The sequence below is a fragment of the Brassica napus genome, chromosome A6, assembly GCF_020379485.1.
Source record: "Brassica napus cultivar Da-Ae chromosome A6, Da-Ae, whole genome shotgun sequence".
NCBI lineage: Eukaryota > Viridiplantae > Streptophyta > Magnoliopsida > Brassicales > Brassicaceae > Brassica > Brassica napus.
Window position 1 is genome coordinate 26,563,966 of NC_063439.1, and position 14,701 is coordinate 26,578,666.

At 38.1% G+C, this 14,701-nt stretch overlaps 5 protein-coding genes across 5 annotated transcripts; 2 read left to right on the top strand and 3 right to left on the bottom strand.

The window, feature by feature from the left end:
- Nucleotides 1-401: 401 nt before the first annotated feature.
- On the bottom strand, nt 402-2,013 carry LOC106409610 (F-box protein SKIP28-like). Its single transcript, XM_013850210.3, has 3 exons — nt 1,281-2,013; nt 970-1,206; nt 402-887 (listed from the first exon to the last, which is right to left on the bottom strand). Exons 1-3 carry the CDS (start codon nt 1,605-1,607, stop codon nt 585-587), a joined length of 867 nt encoding a protein of 288 aa, XP_013705664.2. The 5' UTR covers nt 1,608-2,013; the 3' UTR covers nt 402-584.
- A 343-nt stretch (nt 2,014-2,356) lies between these two features.
- LOC106408260 (pectinesterase inhibitor 11-like) lies at nt 2,357-3,635 on the top strand. The gene has a single exon (XM_013849064.3). It carries the CDS (start codon nt 2,394-2,396, stop codon nt 3,030-3,032), a length of 639 nt encoding a protein of 212 aa, XP_013704518.2. The 5' UTR covers nt 2,357-2,393; the 3' UTR covers nt 3,033-3,635.
- A 921-nt stretch (nt 3,636-4,556) lies between these two features.
- On the bottom strand, nt 4,557-5,626 carry LOC106389164 (HMG-Y-related protein A-like). The gene is made up of 2 exons (XM_048781331.1): nt 5,442-5,626; nt 4,557-5,338 (listed from the first exon to the last, which is right to left on the bottom strand). The coding sequence occupies exons 1-2, from the start codon at nt 5,529-5,531 to the stop codon at nt 4,811-4,813; spliced, it is 618 nt and encodes a 205-aa protein (XP_048637288.1). The 5' UTR covers nt 5,532-5,626; the 3' UTR covers nt 4,557-4,810.
- Nucleotides 5,627-5,988: 362 nt separating this feature from the next.
- On the bottom strand, nt 5,989-9,917 carry LOC106389171 (putative clathrin assembly protein At2g01600). The gene is made up of 15 exons (XM_048781330.1): nt 9,628-9,917; nt 9,466-9,535; nt 9,291-9,388; nt 8,924-9,062; nt 8,721-8,848; nt 8,551-8,643; nt 8,400-8,450; nt 8,219-8,284; nt 8,060-8,125; nt 7,891-7,971; nt 7,725-7,802; nt 7,416-7,601; nt 7,235-7,313; nt 7,026-7,141; nt 5,989-6,547 (listed from the first exon to the last, which is right to left on the bottom strand). Exons 1-15 carry the CDS (start codon nt 9,715-9,717, stop codon nt 6,173-6,175), a joined length of 1,716 nt encoding a protein of 571 aa, XP_048637287.1. The 5' UTR covers nt 9,718-9,917; the 3' UTR covers nt 5,989-6,172.
- Nucleotides 9,918-11,959: 2,042 nt separating this feature from the next.
- LOC106418131 lies at nt 11,960-13,770 on the top strand. The gene has a single exon (XM_013858792.3). The coding sequence runs from the start codon at nt 12,442-12,444 to the stop codon at nt 13,003-13,005; it is 564 nt and encodes a 187-aa protein (XP_013714246.2). The 5' UTR covers nt 11,960-12,441; the 3' UTR covers nt 13,006-13,770.
- Nucleotides 13,771-14,701: the final 931 nt, after the last annotated feature.

Here is a 14,701-nt window from a genome sequence, read left to right on the forward strand (position 1 = left end):
CAATAAGACGTTAAGAAGTCATTTTTCCTAGTCATTAAAACTTTCATCCTATGTTTGATTATCTAAGTTATATTGCCCCTAAAACCTAAAAAATTTATTATTCGAATGAATCAAATTGTTCTCTTTTTTGTGTTACTTTTCTCTATGTTTAGCACTGCTAAAAGCTTAAGAAGACACTTGGAAACGGCACTTCATTTGGCAAACTCTGTTTCACATAATATTCTCTCCCTCAACCTTTTTTCTCTTGCTGCTTGCTACTGTTATTTCGTTAACAACGTTGTAGTACTTCTGAAAAATAAACATCTCTCCATTTTTGCTTCTTCATTTTAACCTGTTACTTGCAACGGTTGAGTGAAAACGAGTTACTAAAAGCTTTATTTTCATTCAATTGCATTAACATTTGGTCTGTAATTGTTTACTATATTGAAAACTTGCTTAAATTTTTTTTATTACACAATGGATATTTTTGGATTTTACATAATCCAAGGTTTTCATAAAGAACATAAACAAAGGTACGGGAACAACAAATGTTTTTAGATATGAAAGTCCAAATCTTCTTATTGGCTTTGGTAACAAGTTTGGCTTTAGTCTAAAACGATAGGATCGCTTGCGTTTGCTCCTGTCCTGTAGTCACAAGATTGGCATGCAAACATAGCCGTGTCCGTCGTTGTCTTATCTTGTCGCAGGCTGCTGTGACCTGTGCAGTAGGGTTTGTTGCAGAACCTGCACTTTGGAAGCGTTTGGCAACAATCAAGACACAAAACGTCTCCCCCACACCCTACTTCTTCAACGTCAGTGTCTGGTCCGAGACACACAGCACACTCCATGCATCTAGGGACGCAGTACCAGCATCCCCTGCACTCCCGTTCGTTCCTTCCCTCACGTTTCTTCAACCAAAAACAACATTGATGCTAGTTTTAGAGTCTCAAAATCATTTTATGTTTGTGACAAAATCTTCATTTCACTTACACATGATTCTCTTGAGCAAGGCGGAATCATCCTGACTTGGTCGCATTTTGGACACACCTCGAGGTCGATTGCTCCCTCTTGAGGAAGGTAAGTCGAAAGTGCTGAGAGATGGTCTTTAGTAAAGCCAGGGACGCCATTGATATGAAGTGCCTCCAACTTTTGATTGTTCTTCGTCAAGGTTTCAACACATGCAATGATTCCTTCTGGAACTAACTCAGTGCATCCCGTCACAATTAACTAAGAAAGAAAGAAAGAAAAAAAGAAAAATCATTCCTCCAGAACAAACCCTAATTGCGTGATGATCAAGTTACCTTTTTAATCAAAGGGTTTGCGTCAACCACACGCCAAAGCCCTTTGCTGGTGACTCTACTACATTTACGGAGAATCAAAGTGTTTAACTTCCCCGCGGATCTCGAAGTGAAGTCCCATAGAATATCGTCTGTTAGACGAGAACTCAAGGGTGGATCAACAACCACCTTTGTCCATAGAACGGTTTGGTCTCTGATGGCGTTTCTTAACGCCGGAGAAACAAGGGACATTGAGAGTAACTCGAACAAGGAATGTAGATAGGGAAGTAAAACCATTAGCATCTTGTGCACTGATTCTGATCTCCATTGTTCTTTCTCCTCTGTCCTCATGTTTTCGGCGGTTGGCAGTTTCTAAGTATCCTTCCTCTATTTATAATTTGTTTTTTTCTTATCCTTCAAACAGTGAATAATTGCGACTGTTCGTACCAAAAAGTATGTCGCGGAAAACGCTTGAGCCCATGCTCGTAGAGGCAAGCAAAAATTTTAACTAAAAATTGTTGGGCCCACTCGAAAGCAAGACCCACTTAACTGTTGCGTGACCGAACATTTTCCTAACGTAATACTTTTGGCATGGCAGATAAAAACACCATCCCACGATCGAAAAATAAAGAAAGGTAGGCAAATCTCCATGGAATCTGGTGGATACCATTCGGTATTTCTTGGTATTTCCATTTCTTGATTGAATACATCTTTGAATTATAATAAGAAAATCTAACTTTCCAAAAGAATAGTTCTATACAAGATCACCAAAATGAATTGTTAAAGAATTTTAGCTTAATGCAAACTGCATTTTATTACCTCCACTTATTTAAGCTCGTTTCCGTGAAGTCCTTGTTTTTCTTTAATTTTGACATATTTATTTTCCTTTTTAGATAACCCTAAATAAACTACATTCAATGTTACAATATTATGTTTTATATGACGATATTGTTCAAATATATAAACCTAACGTACGTGGCATGTTTTATACCACAAGATATCTAAAAATTTAGTTTTATGATCTTAAAATTATATTGCTTGATACGCTACTGGTCGCAACCTAAACACTAACGCCTACATAAGCCGCCAACCATTCAACTAAAATCTTTGTCGGAACAAGAAAAAAAAACAGTGAAAATGGTAAGCAAAAATCTTACGACGACGTTGCTCCTCTTCACCACCTTTCTCTTCATTTCCGGATCAATCTCAGCCGTTCATTCCTCTCCACGACTTAACGCAACGACCAAAGATCTAGAGTTCGTCCGAACAAGCTGCAACGTCACTCAATATCCAGACCTCTGCTTCAAGTCTCTCGCGGGCTACGCCTCCACCGTTCATGAAAGCCCGGCGAGGCTAACCAAAGTCTCAGTCGATGTTGCGATTTTAGAAGCTAAATCAACGGTTGTGTTTCTCTCCAGACTCTCGCGGTCCGCACCCGAAGTCAAAAACTGTGTTTCTTACGTAAGATACGCATTAGACTCAATGAGAGATGATTGTCTCCCAATACTACGAAACATTATACGTGGAGGCGGCGTCGCGGCGGCTCCGTCACCGGCTGCTCCCCCGTCCTCGGAGGTGTTTAGTAATAAGATGGATGACGTGATTACGTATATGAGTACAGTGATTACGTTTGAGGAAACGTGTACGGACGAATATGAAGATGAAGAAGGAAAGGTCAAGACTGTTGTTTGTGATCGGGTGAACAAACTGAAAATGTTTTCTAGTATTGCTCTTTCCCTTGCGAACAGTTTAGCCAAGAATGGATCTTCTCCATGAGATTAGATTATGAAGATTTTTAATTTTTAATTTTATCGGTTAGTCGGATAATTTGTTCTTATATTGTTTAAGGTTTCTTTTGATAAATTAATATATTATCGGTTTTAATATTAAAATTGTCATTGTTGTGTGTAAAATTTGAGTTGTTACTTCTAAAATATAGTGGGTTCAACGGTTTATGCTTCATTATATTGTCTCTATCTGTGTTTAAAAAGGCGATCGCCTTTTGCGCAAAGGCGCAAGGCGCAGTAAGGCGACGGTCCCACCGCCATAGACCTCTAAGGCGAGGCTAAGTCCGTAAGGCGCTCGCCATACTGCGCCTTTGGCTTAACTACAATGCGCCTTAAGCGCTTCAAAAGCGTGCTTTGTAGTTTCTATTAAAAACTACTTTCACCAAACCCTTAAAACATCTTGAAAACCATGTAACAACTACTCTGACCAACCCTTTAAAGACCCTTACAACATGAAGCTTAGATTTTTAGTTTTCAAGTTCTCTGTTTTAGTTATTGGATTTTATCAATGAGTATATAGGTGACTGTATTAGTGTGTATATGACTAACTGGTATAGCTGACTATATTAGATTGTACACGACTCTAACTGTCTGAACTACTATCTTTTGTACATAACCATACAGTTATAGTGTGTAGAGCTACCACGTACACATGCTTCTAACCTAGGAAAACTATCAATGCATTTCTAAGTTCCTCTGTAGCTCTATACCACTATTATATGTTTGAATGTGTACTATCTATAAGGCGAGCGCCTTGGATCGCCATGGCGCAAGGCGCATGGCTCCAACCTCATCGCCTTAGAGCGCCATGCACCTTTTAAAACACAGGTCTCTATGTTGGATATATATGCTAATTAATAAAGGTTAACCAATGTGGGTTGATACTCTAAGTCACCATAGAAAGAAAAACAAATCACAATATGGTACGGCGTAATCATAGTTCAAAGACCAATTGACGACGTTAAATCAGTCTTTACTAGCGTTAGCATGCATTAGTGTTACACCATCGTTTGAATGTACTGCATCTATTCATAGGAATTTGTATATACGAGAGCGGATATAGAAAGGAAAGTGCATTCGCCTCCATTAACTTTTAAATTTTAAAAAAAGTTTTGGGAAATTTCGGATGATTGAAAGAAAGTACATTAACTATTAAGTGCAAGCATGTTACCCAAATTAATATTTTTCAAACATGTATTACTTAGGCCCAGTATAAGTCCATTAGATTATATTTTTGGCCCCCTCTTCAAAGTTTTTGTTTCTTTTATTCAAAGGGAAGACTAAAATCATTGATCAAACCGCGAACAACTGTTCATTACACTCTCACATAAACCCAAATGGGAGATCTAAATATGTTTGAAAAACTCTAGCTCCTTCCCGCCTTAAACCGAGTTGAACAAAATTACGAAAATTTTGATTCTTGTTTTCTTTTAATTTCTCACAACATTCAATTGTACCTCCTTTTTGAGCTAGCAAGCAAGCTTTCGTGAATCACTCATAATAAAATACTCAATTTTTCACCAAAGCGTTACTTTAGAAAAAGGGTAAAGAAATACCCGAAATTTATACATCACACCACCACATGCAAACTCGAATTACATTATCTCATTCTCAGACGACATTTTTTTTTCCACTCAACCCCTAAAAATTAAAATAACAGACAATTAACCATTAAACTCGACTTAGAAAAATACTAATTATTTTTAAAAGAACTTTTGTTGCTTAAGCTTCTAATCAAAGCTTATTCGATTTGCTTAAGCGTAAGCTTTAGCAACCAACAGGCACCATCGCAGGCTTCGCTTTCGGTGGCCTTCCACGCCCTCTCCGCTCCCCAGCCGGAGCCTCCGCAGGTTCAACATCGGCTTTAACCGCCTCGGATTCCGTCTTCTGCTTCTTCGGCGGTCGTCCACGTGGCCTCCCGGAGCCACTCGGTGCCGCTACCTTCGTCTCCACCTCCGACGAAGGATCCTTCGCCTTAGGAGGACGACCTCTAGGCCTCGGCGAGGAAACGGAAGGAGCAGGAGCCGGGACCGCCACGTGGCTTGACTCTCCCTGAGGCTTCGCCTTCGGAGGACGGCCGCGGCCGCGCTTGGGCGGAGCTTGCGGATCTGGTTTCATGTAGTTGTTCTTCACCATCGTGATCTGGCCGGACTGTTTCATCTGGTTGAGGTGGTAGCTGAGGAGCGTCATGTGAGACGGTGGTAGAGAGGTTTGAGTTGACTCGATGTGCCTCGCGATCGCCGTCTTGTTGCAACCGTTCGCGTCGTTCGATGCTTCGATCGCTTCCATGATCATCTGATTTCCACAAAATTCGAAAAAAAAAATCAGATCTAACATATGAAACGGTTCACTATGCGATTTCGAGATCTGAAAGAGGTGCAGTTATAGATTATTATACCTGAGGATACGGCGGGAGAGAGAAGGGACTCGGCTGCTGCTCCTCCGCCATTGGTGATTGTTGAAGTTCAAGCTCGGTCTCCGTCGCCATGATTTTGCAGGGAGAGAGAGAGAGAGAGACGAGTGAGGTAGGAGAGAGAGTACTGTTGCTTGAATGGGCGCTGAAGCAAAGAAGCTGTGTGGATTTATCAGAAGTTAATAGTGGTTTTCTTTTTAATTAAATAAATATTGTTTTTGTTCGGAAAGCTCATCGGACGGTTAGGGTGTGAGGGATACGAAAGTTGATCTAACGGCTGCGAGACTGTAAGAATATTATCACGCAGGATTGCTGACATGGATGAAGTAGCGATAAGTGATAGCTTTTGTGAATTTACTTTTCTCTCCCTGATTTTGAACTTTACGAAGGATACACAATTGGCGAATAATTCGGTGATTCGGCTCTTTAAAGTTAGAACGTGTCGAATTATTAATGGAGGCTAGGGAAAAAAGAAACGAGAAACTGAGCCCGGGCCTATTAGAATAAAGGCCCATTGGACCACATTAGTTAATAGTTTAAAAATAATTTTAATTTTAATTATGGGAGCTCACTTATATATGCATATCCCAGATATGATGTTACAGTAACATTGTTACTACAGGCAATGAACAACAATAAAAAGAACAGAGATCAAACAAATCATGTGGAGTCTATTACTCACAAACAAAACCCAAGATACAAACGTGAAAACACAATCAAAGGAGGCCAGTGCTCCGGAACGGGTTATTGTGTTGGTTCACCGCAAAATCACCAAACCCGCTGGTATTTGGCTGCTGTGAAACCGGGTTAACCGGAAAATCCCCAAAATCACCAAATGGATTGTTATTGGCTGGGGGGTTTGGGAATGCTAGCTGTAGTTGCTGCTGCTGCGGCTGATAAGTTGGCTGGTAAGAACCAAAGGGGTTGCTCACAGCTGGCTGCTGAGGTGGCGGAGTTCTATTGGATGTTGCAAAAGGATCGTGAACCTCGAATGGGTTGGGAGCTGGTGCACCGTAGACAGGGCGTTGAGAGGCTATGTAGGCTCCATCGTCGTATAGACTGTTCAATGTGAGCGTGTCTAAGCCTCCAGCCTACACATTTTGATGCACACACATTTATCGTTTTGAAAGGTTAAAGCCTACAAATGATATAATGAACACATACACTATAACGTATATCACAGTAATGTAATCTATTTGCTAGTAACAAAATTCTAGTCTGATGATTTCGTTTCATTCTAACCTTAAAGTTTATCAAGATATAAAGATGAGGTTTTAGAAGATTAGCTTACAAAACATATAATCAAACCTACAATCAACTCTCTGTTTTCACGATTCCATTACTAATTTCCTAATTACAAGGTTCCTAGTCTCAAATTTTCCGTAAAGCATGCACGTGACCATTTTTCATTGTAAACCTGTCCAGATATACTCTAGTGGTTTATCCTAAGCTTGAGATAACATCGAAAATTCCAGCTGTACAGCCAAATCCTTAGATGGAAACTAAGCGGCTTTGACTTGTATTTTGTGATATACTGTATAAAACATAAACAACCAGAAGAATGCTTACCAATTGCCTATCGGTGGCTGCAGAGATATCGTTGCTTGGTGTTGTTACGAGGGCAAGCTCCCATCCTGAAGGGTCATAATTGTTTGTTTGACCAAAACGAGGCGTTGGAGGGTTACCTGGAAACAGAGACAAAGAACAGAAATGAGCCAGTAAAAAAAGGGTAACATCATGATGGACATGCAATTAAGATGGTATAGCGAGAAGTTTACCATCAGTTGGGATTACGGCTAAAGCAAGTGCATTTTGTTCCTCGATCGCTGATGCATCAGGAGCAGCAGTGTTCAGACCCTGTGTGGAAAATAAAACAAAGAGAGCCTGCGAGTTAAGAATAGCAATGGGAAGAAAAAGTGAAATCAAGAGTCATAAAGTAATAGTAATAAGATTTTTCACCAGTAGATCATCTGTATCGATGATGTTCTGAGACTGAGTGTTGGCTGAAGGAGGAGGTGGCGGAGAAGGTTCAGTCTCTTCAGATACAAGAACGACATCATCTGTATTCAAAACAACTTCACGTTCTTCATGAGACGGTTCAGCATCTTCCACAGGAAGGCCATCATCCGGCCTATAAGTTAGAAGCTGCATGTAGACAACTTCATTAGCACATAAAACTCAGAGAGAGAGAGTTCAAAAAGCCAAAATTATTGGATCACTCATATGAGAAAAGAGCTGGAAGCTGTGTAGAGATCTTCATTAGCATACCAGTGGCATTGGGACATCGACAGCCCGCGGTGCTTCTTTAATATACTCTTCCATTGTTGTCAGAAAAGATTGTGGGGGCTGGAGACAACAAAAATAATGTACCGTATTAACTTACAGGTACAAGCAATAGTTACCAATTTAATTTAGAAAAAAGTCCATGTGGTACCTCTCTTAACACAGGAAACTGAAAATTCCTAGCGAGTTCCAATCCTTTACAGGCTTCATAAAACTCAGATAGGCTACGAGCCTGAAAAGATTACAATGTCTCTCGTTAGAAAAGAAAGTGACTATATAAGTAAAGCCTACAAAGAAAAGAATAGGCCAACAAACAGAACCTGCTGACCCGCACGCTTGTATATCTCAAGGGAAGTCATGGCTTCATGTTTTGGCATTTCAAAGAACTGCAATAAATAAATAAATTATCAGGGAAGTGAGAAAGGAGAAAGGAGAAAGACATGGTAACTAGAATGGCAAATAAAAAAAACAAGACCTACCTTGTCAATGAGATTGATGATTCCGTCATTGATAGCACAGTAAACTTTGAAACTCTCCTTCAACACCTACCATTACATCACAAAAAGGTAAGATATTCAGAGGGAAGGGAAAGCTTGGGAGAGCAAAACACCCCAACTTTCTCCGGTTGCGGAAATGTTAATAATATTAATTATCACGTACCAGAGCAAGTGCATATTGTATAACATGATTATGGTTAGCAGCGCCTTCTGGCTGAAAAGTGCAAGACAGTTCATTGATCAGCAAATGTAGCTACAAACAATAAGCTATATACAAAGAAAGAAATAAGCAAAAGAAGAAAGAGAGAGAGTACCCTGCAACCGATGAGACGATAGAGAAGCTGCTGCAAAGCTGGCAACTGCACCAAAAGCTCTTCACCATCTAAATCCCTGGTTCTACTATACCCCTGCCAATCAACAACACGCAAAATCAAAACCATCAGAAAGAGAGGTCTACACGCAAGACAAAGCAAATAGTTGATACCTTATCCTGCCCTGGGGTAGACTTAGGAAGACGCTCTGCCTCAGTATCATATTTTAAAACCCTGAAGCACTCAAGGCGTTCCTCAAGAAACAACGCATAAGTACGAACCCAAGCTGAACAATCCCAGGCTGTGATAGAAACAAAAAGAATGGCTGATTAGCCTTCACACTCTATAAGGACATCCTTTAAACAAGAGGACTCACCGATAGGGCTTGAATCATCCTTGAAATTAGAAAGTTGCAGGATGCGAGCTCTCTGCGAAAAATTAAGAAGCTCCTCTCGAAATGTGGGGTCTCCTTCCCTTAGAAGGCGGTGAATCACAATTAGTGTTTTCAAGGCAACCTGTTGAAGCAACAACAAGGATAGAGAAACGATCAAGTTCATATGCTTAGGGCATGATTAACCCGGTCTCTTAGCCGAGATTCTTAACTCGGTTCTTATATCTCTTATTTAAAAGACGGTTCTGAGCAATCTAAGAAAAGCTAAGAACCGACCGAAGCTAAGAACCCCAATTAATCATCGTCTTATACTCAAAAACCCTAAGAATCACATGAGAGAGTGAATTGGTACCGTCCAGTTTCTGGTTTTATGCAATCGCCGGGAGAGAGCGTGAATACAATAGGCAACATCTGCTCTAGCACGCGTCACTGCCGTCGCCGCGAAGATTTCTACAAAAGTGATACAATAAGAACAAGCAGATCTAGGGATTCCAACTGAATCCAAAAGAGTAATCGAAACCACTCACTTCGGAGATGGCGATCTTTGGGAGGACACTCCACATGATTGGTAGCTTTGACTATGGCAACATCTAAATCCTATTAAAATTCCCAAAAACAAAAAAAATCGAATCTATCAGAGAGAGAGATTCTCTAACGAAAATTAAGGAGGAATCGGGGAAAGCGCGTACGGCGTAATCGCTGTTGACGCGGACGAGGCCGACTTTGGTGGTGTCTTTCAGGGCTCCATAAGCTTTACGCCATGACTGTAGCGTTCCCATCGGAGGAGGACTCTTTCAGATCTCTTCACTCTCCCCCGAAGAATCCGTGGATTAGTTACGTGTCGATGAGTTTTTTTTTTTTTTTCCCCGAGAAAGCCTCTCCGGTAAAGTTCACGAGGAATCACAAAGTGAGAGAGCGCAAAGTAGAGAAGCCCAGGGACGCGACTCGTTCCGAATTTTCTTTTAATTTTTTTTTCCTTAATTCAAAGTCAATATATTCAGACCAGAAAATAAAAGAGAAGTCAAATAATTATTTGAAATTTGCTAGTTTATTGAATTTTCTAATGGAATGGAAGGAATTTTCTGTTGATTTTTATTTTAATCATAGTTTATTATCTGGCCATTTATTGTTTTGTTTTTAATTGACTACACGGAATAATGTAATCAAAGAGAAATAGGACTGGTCGGCAAAAAAGAAAGACAAAAAATATACAAAATACAATTCATAAGAGCATGAGCAGCGGCGAACCTTGCAATTCCCGATTTCTAATGTTTTTTTTATTATTTTAATTTTTTTTTTCGTTTGACTTTGAAAAAAATATATATATATATAAAAAAGAATTTATCGCGGGCCGCTACGTGTCGTGGGGCCCGTGGAACAGTAACGAAACGGTATCACTCCAGCGATCCTGCACGAACCGGATTCATTAAAATTTGATTATTTTAATATTTTTTTGCCTCAAAAATCGTGTGAACTCTAGTGTTGATTCTTCAATGCTGATGGTCTAAGTTGCATGATTAAAGGTCACGCAAAAGCATAAATGGTAATGATACATCTCTGACAGTGCAAATGACCTGATATAAAAAACTCAAAACTGACCTTGAGTGTAATATACTCTAATAAAAATCGGATCTGCTCCTCTGGATCATCATCTCTTTGTACCACTCTTTTTATTTTAATACAAAATTGCAAAACCACGTGTATCTTGTGTAGTTTACATAGACGTATAAGCTTCACCGTCATCAATTTCAAAAATGATGATTATTTTTCTGTTTAATAAGAAAAGTATAGCTTAAGAAAGAGAGATTGTGGATGTTGAGAGTGAGAAATGTTGGCCACTTACCAATTTGTAAAATAGCCAGCAGATTCATGTTAGAAATTAGGACTCACCAGAGAAAATTCGGGTCTTCTTTTCACTGCAACAGATTTTGATTTTCATATCGCTTTCAATGTACCCATAATTCTGATAGATTTCTTGGATATATATAGTTGGTAAAATGTTGAAATGGTGGAACATGAGATGGGAAATGAACAAAAACTTTCTTATTATATCTGAAGCAGAGCTGCAAGATTATTCTGGACATTTCTTCTTGCAGGATAAATATTGTCTATGCATACACTTTCATAAATAAAGATTAGTAAAACATGGTCACAATAATGTAACGGCTTACCAATCAAACATATTAGTGGGCTTGTAACTTATGGGTTTGAGTTTCTTTTTTTATATCATATGATCCATCTATCGGACTAAAAGTAGAAATAATGAAACATGGCAGAGAGAGAGAAAAATTTGATGTCCATATGTGTATAAGGTTATATATTGTACAAATCACAACAAGTAATGGGCTGCTAAATTGAAAGTTGATAACTCTACAAGCTAGAAGTATAGATAGAATCTACGCTGGAGGAATCCAATTAACTGTAAACATCAAACCTGGCTTCCTCGCAAACGACCACATGTGTAACCATTTTTAGGTGATCATATTCATACATGTGTAACCATTTTTAGAAAATTTTATGTTTTACTAACGAGGCAATACTAACGAAGTAACATGATATAAACAAACTATTTACTCCATTTAGTTTCAAAAAACTATTTATTCCATTTTATCAACAAAAAAAAAGCATTTTTTCAAATAGTTTTTTTTAAAAGTTTTTGTCACAAAAATAACTTTTAAAAAAGAAAGTGACCAAAATAGTATTTGTTATTTTGAAAATTTTAATATTTATTTTATTTTTCAAAATTTGAAATCCCACCTCTAAAACTTCATCCCTTAATAAAAATTTACTTTTGTCATTTTTTTTATTGATGACTATTTTGTGAAAATAAGCTAAAAAAATATATCAGAAAATTTCTCAAAAGAAAAGAACTATTTATTCCAAGTTTCTAGAAAGAAAAACTAATAATTGTGTATATGTGGTAAGAATAGAATTTTTCGAATTGGTCAAACCGATTGGTCCTACAACGTATACTATAGTTTAACGGACAACTTGCATAGACCGCATAAACTGCTTACATTGCTGCGGACACCTCTGAATTTTCATTCCTATCTAAACTCACCCTTAAAATACTACCTCCACAATAAAAGTGTGCTAAGCGCATAAACGCCGTTTAGGCCTAACACGATTTCTTGGACACCGGCAAAAATGGAAACAAAAAGTATAAGAGAGTGAAAAGTTTATGGTTAACGTGTAAACCTGCTACAACATAATCAACATTGTGATGTTTTACGTGTGAATAAAGTCAGAATTTGGTCACTAGAATAAGCATTTTTCTTACATCCATAACAAAAGAAGAAAGGTGTGTTTATCTATCGTTACTTTCGTAATGACTTAAAAATGGTTATCACGCCTAATATTTCTAAACCAAAACCACCCACTCTTAAACAACATTATCAAATCATTAAAAAGGAGAATCATAAGAACACAACAGAAGAAATGATCCCATCATTACAAACAAGAAGATTCTAGCTATTACGTAAACCCACCAAAAATTAGATAAAATGGCAGATTTCGATATAGAGACCAGCAGCAACCATAACAGCAACCACTCAACCGCATCAACGACAAGCGTTCATGTTTCAGCTCTCGACGGGATAGTCAACGCAAATTCACTCTTCACGGTTGCAGTCTTTGTCGGAATCACATTCGACCAACCACGTGACCTCAACCTCGCGGATAGGACGGAGTGCAACGCGGGACGAGACGTGGAACGGGACCTCGTTGTGTTCGAAGTGATCTCATTTGCATTCTTCCTCTTCTCCTCCCTCGTGGCTCAAGGGCTGAAGCTAACAATAAACTTGTTGAACAGCAAAGAAACAGACGAGGTTTTTAAAGCAAATATCAACAGTGATCTTCTTCGTCTCGGTGTGGTTGGTGCAGCCGGTGGGTCCATCTTGGGTTGTGTGTTCCTTCTATTGTCAATGGTTGAAGTTATTCAGCTCCGTCTCGGGCTGCTCTCTTGTGGTACCTCATTGGCGATTCATACCGTGTTGGCGCTTGTGGTCTTGGTCTCTTCTGCTCTTAGTGTTTATATTTTCACTGTGTTTTACTCTTTCAGGAAATGATTGATTATCTTTTTACATATATTAAGAACCTAATAGTTGTAATTTTGTAAAGTAACATATAGTTGTGAAATTAGTGATATAAGTATACACATGTATCTTAGTATCTACATAAAGAAAGAAAAATAATGTTTAATAAAACCTAAACAAATAGGAGTATGTATGTTTCGGTTAAAAAGACTACCGAGAATGTGAATTGAATTAGTCCCTAGAGACTGTACATAATTGAGAATTGAATTTGTCCTTAGAGAGCATACAAACTTTTCAGCTTTAGAGAATGAAGCAATGGGTGAAAATATTGATGACAAGAGCTTGAAGGTGCAGACAGAGGAAATCAACAAAAACAAAGAACAGTCCACCTATATGGCAAAAGAGACCAGATTTAAAATACGTCATCTAATCATTACAACATGGCTCACAATTAAGTAAAATTTATCTTCATAGAGTACAACTGTACAAGCTAAAACAAAATTATATATGGAAAGATCTCAAAGACTAAATAGGTAATCATGTAGAATATCTGACTATCTGAGTATTATAAAAACGCACATTGATTTTACATTAACATTCAAAAGCAGATTGGAGATATCAAACTGATTTAAAGAAAACTAAACAACTAAGTACATAGATTCATGCATAAGCTCACAAGACTAGCACAACATCGTCGAAATATATAAGACGAATTCACTTACCACTTCTACAAAAACATATATAGCCAGAAGATCAAAACCAAAACTATTTCTAAGAAACCTGTTCTTGCAAGAATATTCAGAATAACCAGCACGAATTAGATTACAGATCAACTCCAAGATCATTTTAACTGTAATCTCTTTCAGCGATAACAAACTTAAAAAATTAAAAACATTCATATGTACCCACAAACACATTAAGAGGATCACTTACGAATACCCGGGGCCGATCTACAAAATCCGATGAAATGTGTTCATCTATTCTCATGTACTTCCATACCAAGGGCTCCAAAACGGCAACGGTCAGTGACTCAGTGTCACTTCCCAGTCTCTCTACCAACTTCCATCTAATCAGTAGTCTTGAAATTGAGATGACATAATTGCCCTTGCCCCTTCGTTGCTCGATACGTTTGTTGAGTTGATGTAGGTCCAGTGATAAATTTCACGCGTCGTTACATCAGGTTGTCACGACAAGACTGGTATTAACATTTTTAATCCACGTTACAGGTGTGATTTAGTAAGACAACAAGATTACATGTCATGATATGGATCGGAATCATGATTATTGTCTATATTTGGTAAATCCAAAGTGCTTCTGATTTCTTTTGATTTTAAAATATATTACCAAAAGAAGAAGCTAGTTATCAAATCATGCATGACTTTCGTGCATAATGAATTTACTAGATGATTAGTAGGGTATTATGCCATGGGTTATTATGTTATGGTATCATCCCTTTGACGTAACACGCTAAATTATTGTTTTTTATATTGATTTTTTTTTCTTTTAGTTTTGCCATTTGAAGTTCGAACTAATTGATATATAGTAGTTTAACTCTTTTCTCCCCTATTTGAACTTTGGTTCGTCTATTAATTCCAAGTATACTCCACTTTTACACCATGATGATGGATCAGAATTATGATTATTGTCTATATTTGGCAAATCCAAAGTGCTTCTGATTTCTTTTGATTTTAAAATATATTACCAAAAGAAGAAGCTAGTTATCAAATCA

Coding starts and splice junctions, on each gene's coding strand:
- LOC106409610 (XM_013850210.3), bottom strand. CDS start 1,607: ATGAGGACAGAGGAGAAAGAACAATGGAGATCAGAATCAGTGCACAAG. Junction 1,207..1,280: donor CAAACCCTTTGATTAAAAAG/GTAACTTGATCA, acceptor TTTCTTTCTTAG/TTAATTGTGACGGGATGCAC. Junction 888..969: donor CTTGCTCAAGAGAATCATGT/GTAAGTGAAATG, acceptor TTTTGGTTGAAG/AAACGTGAGGGAAGGAACGA.
- LOC106408260 (XM_013849064.3), top strand. CDS start 2,394: ATGGTAAGCAAAAATCTTACGACGACGTTGCTCCTCTTCACCACCTTT.
- LOC106389164 (XM_048781331.1), bottom strand. CDS start 5,531: ATGGCGACGGAGACCGAGCTTGAACTTCAACAATCACCAATGGCGGAG. Junction 5,339..5,441: donor CTCTCCCGCCGTATCCTCAG/GTATAATAATCT, acceptor TGTGGAAATCAG/ATGATCATGGAAGCGATCGA.
- LOC106389171 (XM_048781330.1), bottom strand. CDS start 9,717: ATGGGAACGCTACAGTCATGGCGTAAAGCTTATGGAGCCCTGAAAGAC. Junction 9,389..9,465: donor CAAAGATCGCCATCTCCGAA/GTGAGTGGTTTC, acceptor TCACTTTTGTAG/AAATCTTCGCGGCGACGGCA. Junction 7,972..8,059: donor ACAAGCGTGCGGGTCAGCAG/GTTCTGTTTGTT, acceptor TAATCTTTTCAG/GCTCGTAGCCTATCTGAGTT.
- LOC106418131 (XM_013858792.3), top strand. CDS start 12,442: ATGGCAGATTTCGATATAGAGACCAGCAGCAACCATAACAGCAACCAC.